General features: G+C 41.0%; 1 protein-coding gene across 2 annotated transcripts in view; it reads right to left on the reverse strand.

The window, feature by feature from the left end:
• Nucleotides 1-17,598, reverse strand: part of UNC13B (unc-13 homolog B) — a 220,177-nt gene that overhangs the window by 125,666 nt on the left and 76,913 nt on the right. For both annotated transcript variants that reach the window (XM_074856071.1, XM_074856070.1), the window contains exons 9-10: nt 13,172-13,498; nt 10,911-11,001 (exon numbers count right to left, since the gene is read on the reverse strand). In XM_074856071.1, coding sequence (XP_074712172.1) covers nt 10,911-11,001; nt 13,172-13,498 — 418 coding nt within the window. The remainder of the gene's footprint in view (nt 1-10,910; nt 11,002-13,171; nt 13,499-17,598) is intronic.

Below are 17,598 nucleotides of genomic sequence, written 5' to 3' on the forward strand. Positions count from 1 at the left end.
GGCTGCAATACGATTTTCACAATTTTACTTCAGTGACAGCATCTCAGTAGCAAATACCTCTCCTACACACCTCTGGTTGTGCTCCGAAACCCACAGGGTCCTGCGACGTGGTACAGCTTGGCAGCAAAGGCAGGCAGGTGGGCAGTGTGAACACGGGGAGGCCACACTACGAAAAATAGTTATGGAGGCTGTGGTTCCACGGACATTTCTCACAGCCTACTTAGAGGCTTCCTGCATGATGAAGTCTTATTCTTTGCTCCCACAGGCGACTGTCATATAATGGCTTTCATAAACAGACTCATTTTTAGATTAATTAGAAACAGAAAGGGCAAAGAAACCCATTTGGAAGCTGTTCACTAACAATTAGAAAAATCGCTTTCTGATTTCTAGCCTGGGTTTGTTCATAACAAGCTTATACCCCTCTGTTCTTGCGCTAACATTAACCTTTAGCTTAAATAGCTGTAAACTTGCCAATATTTACTCCCATGCTCTATTAGTAAATGGCAGCAACATCCGCTCTCAGCTTCCAGTCTGCTAAGCTGAGCCATACTTGTTTGGTCTCATCTCACACATCATCAGCACCTCCCCTCCCAGGACTGTCCCAGTGTCCCTTCTCCCACTTCTGTTAGCCTATTCTCTGATTTTGCAATAGCCCTCATCTTCTCCAAACCGTTTGCTGGTTTCCTACATGGCATATTTGAAATACATTGAAAATACAGGCAGATGAGACCTACTGCCCACCTGGTCTGTCACAGTGTAACACAGAGTATAAAGCAGCATACAATTAGTGCTTTTACTAATTTCCCAGGCAGTTACACTTTCCTTCCCAATTATTTCTACAGCCTCACACACTAGTGAGGGCAGACTAAATGAGCCTGTAGTTACCCAGACCAGCCCTTCCTTCTCTCTTCCCAATCCAATGCTTAAACAGTGGTTTAAACAGGATCCTCATGTTTTTAACAGGATACTACCACAGGCCAGAGAGCAGCACCACTGCTCACCTGGTATCTCATCAACCTGCAAGCCCAAAGGCACAAGCCACCCTGTACAGCAAGTCTCGCTGTCTACGGCTCTCCAGAAAATCAGCACACAGACTTATCGCAGCCCTTCCAGCATCTGGTACCTGCATGCTTGAGCAACAGATGAAAATCTCAAGTTACATTTGGGATTTCACCCCAGCTTTATGCCTAAATTATCTTTATTTTTAAGGCACACAAAGGCTAAAGCTGTCAATGCGCTCAGGAAATTCTCCCTACAGGACTGATATCCAATACCTTGATGTTCTCAAGCACCTTTCAGCAGAGGATGCATGTTACAAATTTCACTCACAGACTGCCAGGAAAGGCTGCAGGCATTTCCTTACAGATTCAAAAGCCAAGGAGACGAAGAACTAGTCCCACCTTTAACCACATACAGGTTTCAAATGAAACCAATGGGGAACCACCAAAAAGCTCTTTTGAAAGTGCCAGTGATTAACCATCACAGCAGTGGAAATGAACCCACAGCTTGACCCAGACCAGGCTCATCTGATCAGTCCTCCACAAAGTCACAAAATTGTTCAGACTCTAAATATGAGCTGACAGTAGACAACATATTGGTGGCCATGGCATGGCTTAAAACTCCTATTTGGATGCCAATAAAGGAGTCTGGATGCAAAAAAAGTTCTTGTACCACCTGTCAAGAACTAGATCCTAATGGGCAGCATTCATTTGCTGTACCACAAAACCTTCAAGTGGCTTGAATTCAATAAAACATTGACATTAAAATGTGTAGAAAATAAAAATGCTACTCTACATACTATGTAGCACCAGACAGAACTGGAGTCCCGCTGTCTTCAGGCATTACATTAAGCATTATTAACAGCATTTGACTTCCGAATGCCACTTTTACAATGGGAGGTAAAAAAGCAATCATCTTACTTAAACCCAGATGCACAGTACTAGAAGATTCCAGCTACAACAACCCTTACACAACTCCAGAAATTAGTTCAAGAGCACGAAGGGCAGCCATGCCCTACATCTAAACAAGTTGTGTAACCATGCAGCTTGGAAAACAAGTGAAAGAAGAACAACACTAAAAGACAAAATTGTCATGTACCAAACCCCTTTTTCTGACCTAGTGCCTTTTTCTATGAAGTTATGATGTTATTCAAAGCGTTTGCTAACACTGCATGAATAGTTAATGCTTTATTTATGATACTCTCAGTCAGTGCTGGTTAGCTCATCTTTTCCCCAAGTCTTGTGCTTTGTAAGCCAAAGCCCACTGCTATCTCTCCGGTGCAGCATTTCTTGTACAGATTGCTTCAGTAATACACAACACTGGGAAATATCCCCTCCTCCCACACAGAGCCTTAAAAATAAGAGTGTGAAGTCTGGCTCTCCCAACAGCCAATGCTATTTTTAAGGCCTGCGTATGTGGCAGGTAGGAGTCCCCCCTCCCACTCCTCCCATTGCACCCCTATTCTGAGCAGGAGGAATTGACTTACTCCAATGCTGGATGAAGCTTTCTCAATTTCTACTGATGAGCACCATGCACGAGTGCCATGTCGACGTGGTCAGGACATCACAGGTTTCTGTGCCCCACTGCACATCAGATACAAGGCTCTATCAACAGAGTACACTGCTCTCATTCTTTCTGCCGTTACATCCCCAAAACAAGGCGCAAAGAGGGGAGTTTTGCATAAGGTAGAAATGGTTGCCTCAGATCCAACATTTTTAGTATTCTTTTACAGACTTTGGTAGATAATATTTAGAGGACTTGGTCCACTCTCCAAATGTATCTGTGTTCCATCTTTCCTGAAAGCTTCAGACAACTGCTGCAGCAGTTGTGGGAAAAGACAAGCAGTTGCTCGACAAAGTATTTGGAAAAGTCTTGGTACAAATGTGAATGTATTTCTGTGTAGCACCAGACAGGGGAAAAAAGCTTACTGTAGTTCATCCTGGTTCAGCGGTGCTCTGCGTAGGCACATGGATAGTTCCTTCAGCCTGCAACACCCAAGTCACTTCTGGAGATAACAAACACAGAAACCACTGTGACCAGATTGCCTAAGAGAAGTGATGCCCAGAGACAAAATGGCAGCAATTCTGGGTACGTGTCTCATTGGGAAACTCGAAGCTGTACAAGACATCAGTCATCTATCCACATTGCCAGCCCACTGCTGCCACCCACATCTTGCTCTCTGATCAGCAGAGGTACAACTTCCATAGAGAGGAAGAAGGTGACCAAGACACCTTTTCCTTCAAAAAACACCAACTTGTCAGAATCAAAATCTGCTTTACAGGATCATGATGAATTTGAATGGGAATATTTCTCTGGTCTAAGATGTCCAAACAGGGGATGGAGCAAGAGTCATTCCCTAGAAGAATGTTATAGCTTAGCAGTCAATGCACTTATCTAAACCATGGGAAACCTAGGTTAAAATCTCAGTATTGCCCAGTTTAGTTCAGGAACTAGAGTCCTATTCCCTGCTTAATCTAGACATGTTCTATCTTAAAGTGCTGGCTCTTCCACAGAGGGGTCTCCAATCTCTCATATACCAGTCAATCTCAAAAAGTCAAAACCAGAAAGTCTAAACCCCCATCCACCCACCAAAACCCCCTCACTTTGCAAAAGCAGCAGATACTTTCCACCCAGCTTCATTCCAGAAGTCAAGCACTCACACATGAAGTGTTTCGAGTTAAAAAAAAGAGATAATGGCAGACTATTCACATTCATCCCAGTACTGTCATTATGACCTTATAAGGCAGAAGAGAAGTATACAGTCCAGCCAGATTGGACTACTTGAACTTAAAATGTGCAGTGGTGGCACAAAGTAAGAGATACACCCGATTGTGGCACATCCTGTGTTTGTAAACATCCCAGATGTTTGTAAACATCCCAGATGTTACACCTTCCTTTTCTTTTTAAGAAAATCAGTGGAATAAATCCTGGAAGAAAAGTAACTTACACTTGGACTCCCATCCAAAGGCTTCATAATAATTTTGACTTATAGGTATGTAGAGTTTACAATACAAAACCAGAGAAATAAAGCTATAGTCCTGAATACTACTATAGATCAGTAAAAGAAACAACATGTCAGGATTCTTTGCCTTCTCCTGGAGTCCACCCCTGGTCTTGCAAGCCCCATAGGAGGCTTGTAGAGAAAAAAATTAAAATAGTATTACAGGAAAGTTAGCTATTCCCTCTGCAAACTCCTGTAACAACTAAGAAAACTTCCCAAGTTAGTTTGGGTTTTTTCTAACCAGCAACAAGAAAGTATGGAGGAACTCTGTTGTCACCGAAAGGGACAGATGCCCTGTGTGCCCGGGAACACAGACCATCAACACCAAAATTGGTTTTTAGCAGAGAGGAATAGAACTTGAGTGTCAGTACATTGATATGTTGAGAGCAGCTTTGCAAAAAAACCTGTTAGCAATTGAACAGGCTTCTAGTTGCTGTGGTCATTATGAAAAGCATTTCTGGCCAGCATGTTGCTCCACAGGAGAGCATTTCTCTTAATTTTAGCGTAACTACTCTAAAAAGAGCAAGCCTGCTGATATTTCCCACTGGAGATAAGGTTATCAAAAAGCTACTCAAAAATCACGACAGCAGCTAATGAAGGCAAAACACTGCCTTCTTGTGTGTACATACAAATAATTATCTCTCTGCTGTAACATTTCTGTTAACATTCATTGTAAAGCAGGTTAAAAAATGATAGTAAAATGATAGAATCTCAGTAACGATGAATAAACATGCATTTTATTTCAAACAAATGCAAATATGCAGGTTCCTATTTAAGCTACTTGGAGATTAAAGAAGCTTTTCCTCCTCTGAGTACATACAGCATGTCAGCTGAACCTTCCCTCACAGAGAGGCACCCAGAAGAGACAACAGACAGAGGTTGTTGTTCAAGCACGGGGGAATCACTCTGCACTAAAAGCTGCTCTGGAAAAGCTGTGAAGGGCTTTGCGGAGTCCCACAAGACTTGCCAGTCTGCAAACTCCGATGCAACACAGTGAAGTAAGATTATGGCATGGGGAGATAGTAGAATATCTCCACTACTTTTGTATTTAAATGCTTTTTAAATAAATATTGTTGTGTAATCCCTAAGGGATCTGAAAGCCACATACAGATTTTATAGATAAGGTATGCAGAAAGCACTTGACTGCCATTGTGGGTACAGCCACCTGACAGCAGACAATCTGTGCTACAGCTGGCAGTGACCCTCAGATTGCACCTTACCTACACAGACCTGAACTCCTCTCTGGTGTAGGAACAGTAATTTCATGAGCACAGGGGTGTTCTAGAGATCCCCACCAACCCTGATTCCTAGGACATTTGATCAGCAATGCTGGTATTTTGGTGGAGGTTAAAGATAACCTTCATAAATACAACAGGTAGAAAAGAAGGAAGACATTTAACTGGAGATGTAGTTTTTCTGTATGAAGAGAAGTTTCTAGTAACTCTCTGTTAGAGTCACGGTGCTTCAGTTTGCTTCTTTGCCACTGTGTAGGAGGCTTTGAAAATGCAGAGCTTACTCATCTTCACGGGACTGATAAAAAGACACCTAGGCAACAAAGCTTGAGGGAAATAAAATGCTGAAAGTAAACTATTGCATGGACTGCACGGTTCATTAGAGGTGTAAAGGGACAGTTTCTAATCTTTGGTGACTGGCTCAGAGCAGACATGTCCTCCACTATCTGGACTGGTGTACAGTATGTGGTTTTACTGATCAGAGGGTCTGGATTCATATGTGGGGAGTGGAGGCAGGCAGATAACTTGCAGTCAAATTAGGAATCAAAGCTGGCACCAGTTAGTGCCTTGCTGACCTCCTCACTAACAGTGGAAGTCCAGAAAGGACTCTTCAGGGCACTACACAGCTACATAAGAAAGGAATAGTGGTGGTTTGCACCAGCAGCTTTCTTTCTCAAAATAAAAATAGGGCTTCACACTCCAAAAACACCAATACAACGCCCTCCCTGGGCCAGGCTTTTAAAAGTGAGATCCTGGTGGTTCTTAAATATTTGCAGGTGCTTGATCAGAAGTGCTGCCTGTGAAGCTATGGGGCATGGCAAAATAAGACTGAGGATACAACTGGGTACCTGTAAGACTAGAGGATACCTGTCATTTAGTCCCCTCCCTGCAAGTGTTTATCATACTCCAGAAAAACAATGTCATGAACTACATCTGCCATCTCAGTATGTGATCTAGTTACATGGCAGTGAAAAAGAACAGACTATTGACATTTAATGGGGAAATACAAAGATTAAAATAAAAATAATTGGTATAAAATGGCATCTAGAAGAAGAAGAAACAAAGAGGAAACACTGCTCCAATGACTTTGTTTTGAAATGAAAACAAGCAAATTGATGTATTTAATCTCCTGAAATAAAAAGAGGAAAATTATGCATAAGACTTTTTCCCCCATAAACAAATTCAACATGAGTGGATAAAATCCCAGACCCCAAACCCTCCTGTAATACTTAAATATGCTTGAAATAATTGGTAAGAGAGGCAATTTGATGATTTGACTGAATTTTTGCTCTTCTCCAGTCTGCCAATTCTTCCATGTTATACAAAACTCAGATTCAAATTCGTGTAATTTTAAAACTCACACACCCATGTCCCTAGCTGAAGGCTATTTCAGTTAAAGAGGGCTGCAAGTTGAAGATGCAATAGCTATGTGTTTGTTGTTCTTCTGGAAAAGAAGCTCCCACAGAGGGACTGCAGCAGACGAGCTATCAATTAATCCCTCTTTGTAGACAAAGTTCTGAGTGTGAAGGTGAGAATTATTGAGTCATTCCTCTCAGGGCTAAAAACCCTAGTTTGATTCTGGCATAATTAAGTTTCCTCTTCACAAATACAGAAAGAGAACAAGCAAAACAGCAGAAGTGAAGAAAAAAACATGCACGCTACCACAAAGCTTTTTTAACATGCACAGTTACAAATTTTTGTGCCATTTTATAACTGTCAAGTCTTAATTAAAATACTACATTTCTGACTCATGGTGCTGTAGGATGCATATATATTATTCACATGAATATTAATCTCTCCCCAGGTAGGAGGCTGAATCGCTCTGGGGATTTACAATCACATCACACATGAAACTTCTTGGGTGTCTTTTTTTTTCCTTTTCTTTTTTTCAAATTTCATCCAGATCATTAACAATTAAGAGTCATAAGAACCATTTCAGTAGTCTATGTGAGAGGAATCCAGCAGTTCAGATCTGTGAGCTGGAGCTCCACATGTGTTAATGAAATTAACACACTGAGGAAGGGGTACATGGAAAAGAGCTGGAGGCATTGCTTTGAACATTAAGGACATAAACAGCTGCTCTAAGCACTGGAACAAAAGAGAAGGATAGTCCTCTGGAAAGCTTCTTGGTTATGACAGAAAATAGGAAGATGTTAACAGGGCGATCAGAGAAACAAGACATGACCTTTTCTAACCACCAAAAGAATCACCTGGTTAGACTATCATCACAGGGACCTTTGAAATCCTGATACTTATCTGGATAGTCTGTATTCGTATCACTGACTCTCAAACAAGACCAGGAATGAGCTGATGACACACAAGGTGCAGAAAGCAACTAATGAGATGCTCTTCTGGATTTGAGCAAAAGTACAGACAGAAATGAGAATGCAAATGCATCTGAAAACTGTGACAGTCTTCCTGATACCTTAGAAGGAAAGGAATCAGACAAGCTAGAAAAACACTATGTAATCCAAGAACAAACACTAATAAAAACTTAGAATCAGTAGCAAGAGCTCACAAGAAACAGTCTTAAAGGACCAGGGAGTTCAGGAAGCTAATGAAACAGCATTAACACACAAAAATAACAAGCTATCCCAGTGAACAGGAAGGAAAGGACATATAATGAGACCTGTCCCCCTCTCCAGAGGGCTTGAACCCTCTTCTTGAGGAAGGTTTTAAGGCCAAGCATGATTGCACGGAAAGAAATCAAAAGGCTAACGCACAAAATTAAACATCTAGCAGTGAACACACAATATGACAAAAGAACCATGGCTGCTACTCATAGGAAGACAAAGCTCTCATCAGGTGACACGAAGAAGGCTGGAACATTTGATGCCTTAATTCCTTTTTATCTTCACTGACAGGGACAACGGCAGTCAGGCAGCTGACAGAATTAATACTGTTTTGTAAAAAAAAGGAAAAAAAAAAGCTTAGCAAGTTATAAAAAACAAGCTGCCATAAAGGAAAACAAATTTGAAAGCAAAGAGATAAGGTAGTTATTTCTAAGTCAGCTGGCCCTGATAAATCTTCATCCCTGGGTATTAGGTTGCAAGACCGACAATCACAAAGCACTAAGAACTTGAAAAACAGGCAATGCACTTGGAGATATGAAAAGGGCAAAGCAAGCATTTATGCTTAAAAATTAGGAAGAGGAGGGCTTGGATAATTATGAAAGCACTAACTTGACTTTCTCCTCCCCATCCTGGGAATTGAAGACTGGAACAAAAAATCAAATTATTTTCAAATCTTCCAGAACATAAAAAGGAGAGAAATAACAGCGAGCGTAGTTTCATCAAGAGTAGAACTGTGTCAAATGCATTTCACTTCCTTCTGTAACAAGGTAAATTAGTCTTAGGGGTAGGAGAAGAACAGTAGAAGTTTTATATCCTGAGGTCTGGATGAAATTGCTAAAATAGATGCAAACACACTGGAAAAAATTATATTCAGGGTAGCCAAACTCAAAGAATGTATCAAGCAGGGTCCCTCAGGCAGCTCTGGTAGCACACAGCCTGGCAGCTCGGGTACTACACAACTTTTTCACATACAAGTTAAGGATTTGTAGGCAAAACAGAGCAGGAAAAGACAGACAGCTTAAGGAGTGAAAAAAAACAATTCCGTAAGAACAAGTGCAAAGCCATATTCAGCTGTATTCCAACACAAATCTAGGCTAAGGAACAACTGACAAAGCCTTTCTTCAGAAGGAACCTCAGCTCTGGGAAGGGTAAGAGACTAACTATGCATCAGTGTTAGTCTGCAATAAAAAGGCACCATCACAGCAGGATACCTGATATCTTGGGATATCAGGATCACAGCCTGGAGAACACACATTGCTCTGTAGTGCACTCGAGCAGGCTCTCAGCCAGCTTTCTACATTCAGCTTTGGACACTGCACTTCAGGAAAAACAAAGAAAGGAGAAGGGGGAAGGGCAGGGAAAGAGGAGCTGATTAAAGAGTGCCTAAAAAAAAAAAAAAAACAAACACCTGACAAGAAAAGGCTAAAAGTGTCATTTATTGAACATGAGAAGAGCGTGTGGGGCTTCATCCTCTCTTTGCAGCTGCCCTCCACTATAACAGAGGAAGCGAACTGTTCTGTTCCTTTACTACTTGTCCTAGTCACAAGAAATGGATTTATATGGCACAAGAGAGATCTAGAGCAGAGGTCAGGAAAAGCCTCTGGAGAGTAAAGACAGCTAAGCCCTAGAGCAGGCTGATGGAAAGCTCCATTTTCTACGTTTTTTGTTTTAAGGGAATTTTGTATCAATAGTTGTTAGGAGTGGTCAAGGAAAAGCAAATGATGACATTTTGCTATCATAACTAGTGTTTCTGTAACAGTCATCTCAAAGCATGTCTTCCTTCCAATTCAGCAGAAACACAAAGATTGACGCTGAACCACCTCATGGGCTTTGTACTGTCTCAGAAAAACCAAAAAAACCCCAGAAAAAAACAAAAAAAAAGAGATATATCTCCAGGGAGAGGCATCACTGAATCTCTTCTCCCTTCCATTATGTTTCTGCACTTGTTTTCCATAAGGCACAGAACTAAACCGGTTTTCTTGCATGCTCTACAAAACCACAACAGAAGTTTCTTTTCTTCTTAGATACTAACAGTGTTCTTAAATTACACTTTCCATGTCATACTGACAGTTTTGACCCAATTTCCTTCTGCTCAGAAGTGAAATAACACAGTAATTGTTAGATGGGAAAGAATTTACAATCCAGATAAGCCAAGGGGAAAACTATTCCTGCAATGGCACTTCAGATGCCTCCCCAGATGCAAAAAAAAAAAAATAAAATAAAAATTGTTTTCCTAAAAATTTACAACAAATCCAGAAGAGAAAGAAAGGTCCTGCTACTGGTAGATAGATAGACAGATAATGTAAAATAATTTCTTATAAAAACGAGAGTGGTCTAGAAGAAAGTAGTATTTCTAAACGAAATATATTAACTCTGCACTTTGGGTAGTAAGCAATAGTTTATCATCTATAGAATATGAACACCATATGTTATCTTTCTGTAGGCACACAGATGGATGAAAGCATAAGACTTTTTAAAAAAAAAACACACAACAACTTTTTGGGTCTTAATCGCTGTTTCCTAAAACAAGAGTGTTTATACTGTTGAAGAAAATGTCACAACCTTTTCCTTTTGACTTTCCAAGTCAAGATTATTTATTTTTAAATCTTACTTTCATGAGATGGAAATACCAAGACTTATTATACACCCACTTTCAATTAGTATATATAAAAATATTTGATGTAAAGTTTCCCGAGGAACATTTTCACATGACAAATAATACAGATAACTCCTACTAAGCTAAAAAGCTATTCACAAGTTGCCTTGAGAAAAAGTCTTCATTTCAAACAGTTTAACACAAACCTTTTAGTCCCAGACATTATTATAACTATTTACAAATTCAGAGCTAATTTCTCTGCTTCTGTGTCTTTTCTGATATTCATCTCTAGTTCCACACAATGATGTTCAGAACGTTTGATAGAATTAGATAGCTTTAAGACCATCATAACATGTTACAGTTCCTATACAATACATTTGATTAAATTTTTGTCTGAAAAACATCAAAACTATAAGAGGTGTCTTACAAGGAAGAAAAAGTGCAACCTTCCACCACAGATCTAAAAGCCAGGTAGCACAGAGAAGGAGCAAAGCAGTACTCCATCCTACCTCCTGAAGCTGCAGTCGAACTTTGCTAATGGCTTTAATCCAATGGGCTCTTGCTGGAGCAAACGGTGGTGGCTCGTTGTCCCCATGGTAGCTTAAAGGCAAGAAACAGAAAATCACTATATGAAAAACACTTATCTGTAGCATTAAAGATTCAACGTTACACAGTGTAATCACAGCTTCAGCTCTGGAAGCTGAAGTAACCAACAGGCTCCAGTCAACATAGCTCTGCACATGCTCTAGAAAGTGAGAGGGTAAAGCAGAGGTTTCCTTATAAACAGGAACAGTCTTGGAAACTCATGAGCTGAAAGATATAAGCTAGGATACAATCCAGCCCCGGGAGTAAGATGTTGTTGGTCAGAACATCAGGAAAGCAGTCCAAGATACCTAATCAAGCCAGTTCAACATATTGGTATCATAACACTTTACAAGGGCATGTAGTGATAGGACAAGGGGTAATGGCTTTAAACTGAAAGAGGGTAGATTTAGATTAGATGTAAGGAAGAAATTCTTCCCTGTGAGGGTGGTGAGACACTGGCACAGGTTGCCCAGAGAAGCTGTGGCTGCCCCCTCCCTGGCAGTGTTCAAGGCCAGGTTGGACGGGGCTTTGAGCAACCTGGGCTAGTGGAAGGTGTCCCTGCCTGCAGCAGGGGGGTTGGAACTGGATGATCTTTAAGGTCCCTTCCAACCCAAACCATTCTGTGATTCTATGATAACTGCACACTCAAAGAGGCAGATGGAAGATCTTCCATCCCCTTGCCTGTTGCAGGTCCCTTCTAACCACTGCCCTGCCTAGTCACCCCTACTGCTACAAATTTACAGTCCCTCTGTAGTGGAAACACTGGCAACAGGGCTCAGCTGTGTTTTTGCACCTTTCTCACTCTACCCTTTCCTACAGCTTTTCAAGAGGGCATGTGCATCTGGCAGCAATGCTTCATCTCAGTGTCCCCAGCATATTTTACATTCCCTAACCTCATGATACATTGGGCCTTGGTTGCATTCCTTCTTTTGTATGTTGCTGAGGTGTAAATCACCAAAACAAACATCTTTCACTGTCTGCAAAGCACCCTGCACTGCTGACAGTAAAAAAAAAAAAAAACAACAACATAGCTGAGAGCAACATGCATCCATGCTACACATCTAGCTCAGGTGCAACTCTAAGGATCAATGTTCAGAGCTCAGTTCCATGCATACTCCATGGAGACAGGAAAGCATTGCCAGAGAGTGGAGAGAAAGGGAGCCAGTGATGCGGGAGTATCCAAGTTAGATGCCTAAATTAGCCTGAAACAGACTATGTGAATAACCTTCCCTGTGAACAAATATAGGCCAGCCATTCTGGGACAAGATTCCTGCGGCTCTGTAAGGAGAAGAGGAAAGTGAGTCAGAGTTTAAAAACAGTTTAACACTTTTTCTAGTCTTGTTTTCCTTTTTTCATCTTTAGTGTAAGGGTTGCCTACACATGAACTGCTGCGGTTAATTCTTTCATATAAGCACAGTGACACCAGCTGTACCATCCAAAGTGTACAGGCAGGCAGACATCTTTCCATGGATTTAACTGAACCAAATGAAAACAATTCCTCATACTTATGAAAGTAAAACCATATCCATGCTAGGGCTGCAATGACTTGATTACCTCAAGGGAAAAAAGTCACTCCCAAAGTTAAGAAGTGAAATTTGAAATTCCTGTAGAACCTATTACTCCCCCAAACTGAGCTGAAATACTTTTGAAGACTGTTTTCAATACTGTTGACAGCTTGGAAAGCCCAAGTGCAAGGACAAGAAGAGCTGCCACAGTGAGTCAGAGCAACACGTCTATTCATACTGTAATTCTACAACCTACAACTACATAAACACTAACTCTAATTGTGGTAGCCTACTACAGAAGAAAGGAACTAGTGCAGCTCTAACCATGACTACCTCTAGTTCTTTGTTGCTCACATGTAAGCTTGATCACACAGGAGCAATGGAAGCAGCTATCTTTGGGTCAGACTACATTCATCAAACCAGAAACTGAAGATACAGCAAATGAGCTTCAAGGAATTAGCAGGCATTCCTCTTTACATACATACCAACCATAGTTTAAGCTTAGCCAATGTCTCATAAATAACTGGTCCTGCACATAAAGATGTTTCACAGATCAGCAACATCAAGTTAGTTATTAGAGAAGGCTGCAAGAACAATGTACATAATTTGCTCCAGGAAATAGCAAACAGAGGAATCCTCTTTAAATTAGTGGAAAAGAACTCAGTAATAGTTTCACCTACCTCACTTGGGTTCCTGCACCAACATCCTTGGGCTTCTCAAGTTCCAGAGGTAACTCAGCTGCAGAATGGTCTGCACGTTTCTCCTCTGTCTCGCAGACCTTCTCCTCCTCTCCTTTGCCATGAGGCTCCTCTTGTTCCCTGAGCCATGCCTGACCATTCTTCTGGTAGCTGCCCAAACTGTGGTAGGAATTATTTGACTCTCTTTCCTGGTGATCATCTTCTTGCTCGGAGCCATGGGCACTTTCATGGGAATGGTCCAGCTCACTTAGGTGAGAGCTTCCCTGGCTGACATTACAAGAGGAGTCATATCTACTACTGCCAGCAGGACTATGAGAGAGTAAGAAAGTTCATCAGAAAAAACAGTGGTCTGGAGAAACACAAAGCAATCTGCACATCTAACAAACTGAGTGTGACATTAAATATTACTGAAAAGACACGTTATAAAGTCATAATTAACTATTACACTCCCTAAACTAGATCTAGATTTCCAAACCTCAAAACTTTGGTAGGCAGTAGAAATACTTCATACACAGCCTACCAGTGTATAGACCATTTGTGCCAATAGTCTTTCTTGCACCAACTGCCTATTTCTTCACTTTATATTAGCTAGAAACTGCCAGTGAAGATATTCTAATAACCAGACAGGAATAAGAATGGAAACATAGCAATTCAGAGTGGAAGCGTTTCTGTCTTCTGCAGTTTCACTGCTGCTAAGGTCTTCACCATGACCATTTAAGCTGACCATTGTTCAAAAGTACAGTTAGCTTAAAGTTAACTTTATTTTTATATATATTATATATTTATGATAAAATACACTGCAGTCAAGATTAAGGCTGTCAAGACTATCAACTTAAAACCTTTTGCAAAAGTAGAGCAATTGTTCAAAGGGGAGCTACACATCTCACTCCAATAGAGCTTTTTCAAGAATTTAATTTATATAGAAGACCAACGTCAAAGGGGCTTGTTCTCTGTGATTCAGGACACCACTCCCAGGACTGAATTCCTAGAATCCTCACAGAAAATACAGTGGATGGAAGTTTCTCATGCAGTCAGGAAAACTACGGCCAAGAATTAAGCAGCGCTAATGTTTCTCTCACTTGCACACGTAGGAGAGTTTGAAGCCAGATAGGAAGCCTTGGGAGTGCAGTGTTGAAATTACGTGATCAGGAGCACAAGTTTCACTTACATCACACAGAGATATACATTTAGCAAGTCTCTGTTTTGATTTTTGAGGGCAACTGTAACTTAACATATGCACAAGACTGAATACAGACTCATTAAATACTGATAACTTCCTTTGGTGGTTTTCCTAACTGCAGAAAATAACCTTTGCACAGATTTTGGGAACAGCAAGCATTAGAATGCCTTCACTGATATATCTGAAAATGTTTTAAAATCTTCAATAACATGAAATGAACCTAACTAGTTCTATAAGACACCAGCAGTAAGTTAAATTACTCTCTAAAATTAAAAACCTGTACCTCACATTTTGAAAACAAAATGCTCATTCCTTCCAATACATTCTACCTACTGTTACTTTTTTCTTAGCAAATACAACATAATTATCACAAAACAAGAAAGCAAAGTGAATTGTATGCATCAGAATTAACACACAAATAATACAACTTCTGCAAGGCTAATGAAATTAGCACTAAAAGCATCTCATTCAGGGGGACACAGTATAAGAACATGGAAAATCCAATTACACTTACAGAAAAAGCAGTGGGAAAAGGTGAGAAAATGGTCTCAGGGCTCGTACATAACTAGTGACTGCAGTTTGTCACATCCTCTGTGACAGCTATCAGTAATAATACTACAAACACTTGACAACAAATAGGGGGACGGGTCTGAGCTACAAACACCAGACACCAAAGCCAGTATCTACTGCTGCAGTATTGCATTATAAATGGTCAGAAACTTGAAACCATTTATTATGCCTCATTTGTAACTAGCCTTTTCTCTTTCAGTTGTTCCACGCTATTCAGATCTGCAGCCTGTGTGCTAGGATGAAGCATCGCTCCATTAGGAGCAGAATCGAGCTCAGTTTCTTTCAGTTCAGGCTTGTCTGGTTCATGCTCTTCTGCCTGATCTTCTTTCTGCAGTTCACCTGAAATCACGTTCTGCTGATCTTCTGACTCTTTACCAAACTTCTCTCCTAGCTCTTTCTTGGATATATCATCCACAGCGCTTGCACCAGATGGTTCTTCAGAAAGTTCATTGTCTACAGTGTCAGGCTGCTTTGAAGACAAGTTTACTTCTATATTTGCATCAGTCAGTTGATCTGGGACTGCAGATTTTGAGTTTTCATCTGAACTAACTGTTCCTAACACCTTGTCATCTGGTTTTGACAAAGCCTGTGGTGGTACATGTGGTTCCGTTTTGGCAGAGGTCTCCCTGTTGTCTTTTTGCCAGGGAAAGGAGAAATCTAGCTTTTTCCCAAGTACTGCTCCTTGGGCACTCTCTGGCTTACTCACCTTTTCTTCACTACCACCTTCAAACAGAGTCGAAGAAAGTTTCTTAAAGCTGGACATGAGGCCCTGATCTGCCCCTGCTTTATTAACCAAAGGTTGCTGCTGAGAGAAGAATGACCCAAATGGCTTTCCACTATCAGCAGATGACATAAAGCTGAATTTTGGCAAACTGGGCATGTTTGGTATTTCAAAGATCATTTTACTACTGTTTGCATCTGAAGGAACGTTATTAGGTTTACCCTGTTTCTTCAAGTCACATTTGGAAGCAACCCCTTCTGCAGGCACCTCATCAAATGCTAGATGTTTTGCCTGTTCAGCAGTTTGCTGTTCTACCTCACTTGTCTTCTCTTCATTCAGCTGGAGCAGATGAACAGTAGGCTCATCAGCTGGAGCTGTGGGTTCTCTCCCATTACTACTGATCATGTCCTGCTGATTGATACCAGCATTGCCCTGATCCTCTGTAATAGCAGGCTCCGAATCAACTGTAGCACTCTCAGCCAACTGGGAAAGGTCTGTTTCTGCCCCATTAGTTGGGGCTTCCATTTCCAGTTCAAGCCCATCAGAAGAGCCAGTCTGAAGGATGTCAGAGGCTGCCTTCTCTGTAGGAGCAGCTTGTTCCTCTGTTACATGTGAAGACCCCACATCTAGTTGGCATGTATTTACATCAGTCTGGTCAGCAGTCTCAGTCTGCACTGTATCAACTGCATTACTGAAATCAGACTGGCATGGCTTAATATCCACCATCTCAGAGGGTTGTGCATAATTACCCAACTGCAGAATCTCGAGGGCTTGATTTTCACTAGACACTGCTGTTTCTGGAGTGATCCTCAAAGCTTCCTCTTTACAGGTTGCCAAGTTCCTCTCTTCCTCAGCTTCTACTTTCACAGGAGACTCTTTTGTGGCGTTCTCTTCTGTTGAAACAGGTAATAATACATCCTCCTTCAGAGAGCTCATAACATCTCTTTTAGACTCTTTGGCTGCAGCTGTATTTTCTGTCTCACTAGAGGCTTTTGCTGGAACAGACCCAGTGACATCTTTCACACTATTGCTTTGAGGTTTAGGGGTAGATTTTTGAGGCATCTCTTTCGGAGATTCTTTTGGACCTCTAAAGATGCCAAAGAGATCATTTGTGAAAGTTGGTGCTGGGCCACTTGGGAGGGATGAGAAACCAAAGAAAGAGGAGCTTTTCTTCTGTGCAGTAGGAGGTGCAGTAGCTTGAGGCTGGGAAAAGAAACTAGAAAATGTTTTAGGTGGTTTCATTTTTGTCATGAAACTTGAAAACATTTCAACTGAAGAATCCAGTACAGATTTATCACCCTCAGGTTCCTTAGGTTTGTTTTGCAAATCAGATGCCTCTGGCATTTTAGGAGAAGAGTGTAGCTCTTGTGCTTGTTCTAACCTGTCACCAAGAGTTTGTTTGGGTAATTTATGTTCTGGCAACTCATGCTGTACACATACTTCTTCAGAGACCACTTCATTTTTTATGTCACTTATAATATTTATGTCATTTAGACTCTGGGCATCCATTTTAACACTTAAGGCCATGCTATAATCTTTCTTTTCAGAAGCTTGTTCTTTTGAAGAATAAGGCTGCTCTTTATCAATAGATAGTGCAAAACTGTCCATTTTCCCTGTGCTACCCAAAGCATAGTCTTCTGCCCCTATAGAAATAGTCTGAAGGCAAGGGCCAGAAGCAGCCGAATTGGTTACTGCAGTGTCATTGGTCTGTGGAAGCTTCTCTAGGTCTCGCTCTTCAGCTACCTGAGCAACACTTCCTACATTTTCCACTATCAGCATTTCTGTTTTACTTTCTGGGATTGTGAGATTATTAGACATTTGTATGCCAGTCACTGCTGCAATAATATCATCAACTTCTTTATTGTCTGCATCTTGTTGCCTGGCAGAACTGTTAATTTTGACACCAGGGCCAGTGGAAATATTTTGCTTCACATCTGG

Source organism: Strix uralensis, chromosome Z (assembly GCF_047716275.1).
Source record: "Strix uralensis isolate ZFMK-TIS-50842 chromosome Z, bStrUra1, whole genome shotgun sequence".
In the NCBI taxonomy this organism is placed as follows: Eukaryota; Metazoa; Chordata; class Aves; order Strigiformes; family Strigidae; genus Strix; species Strix uralensis.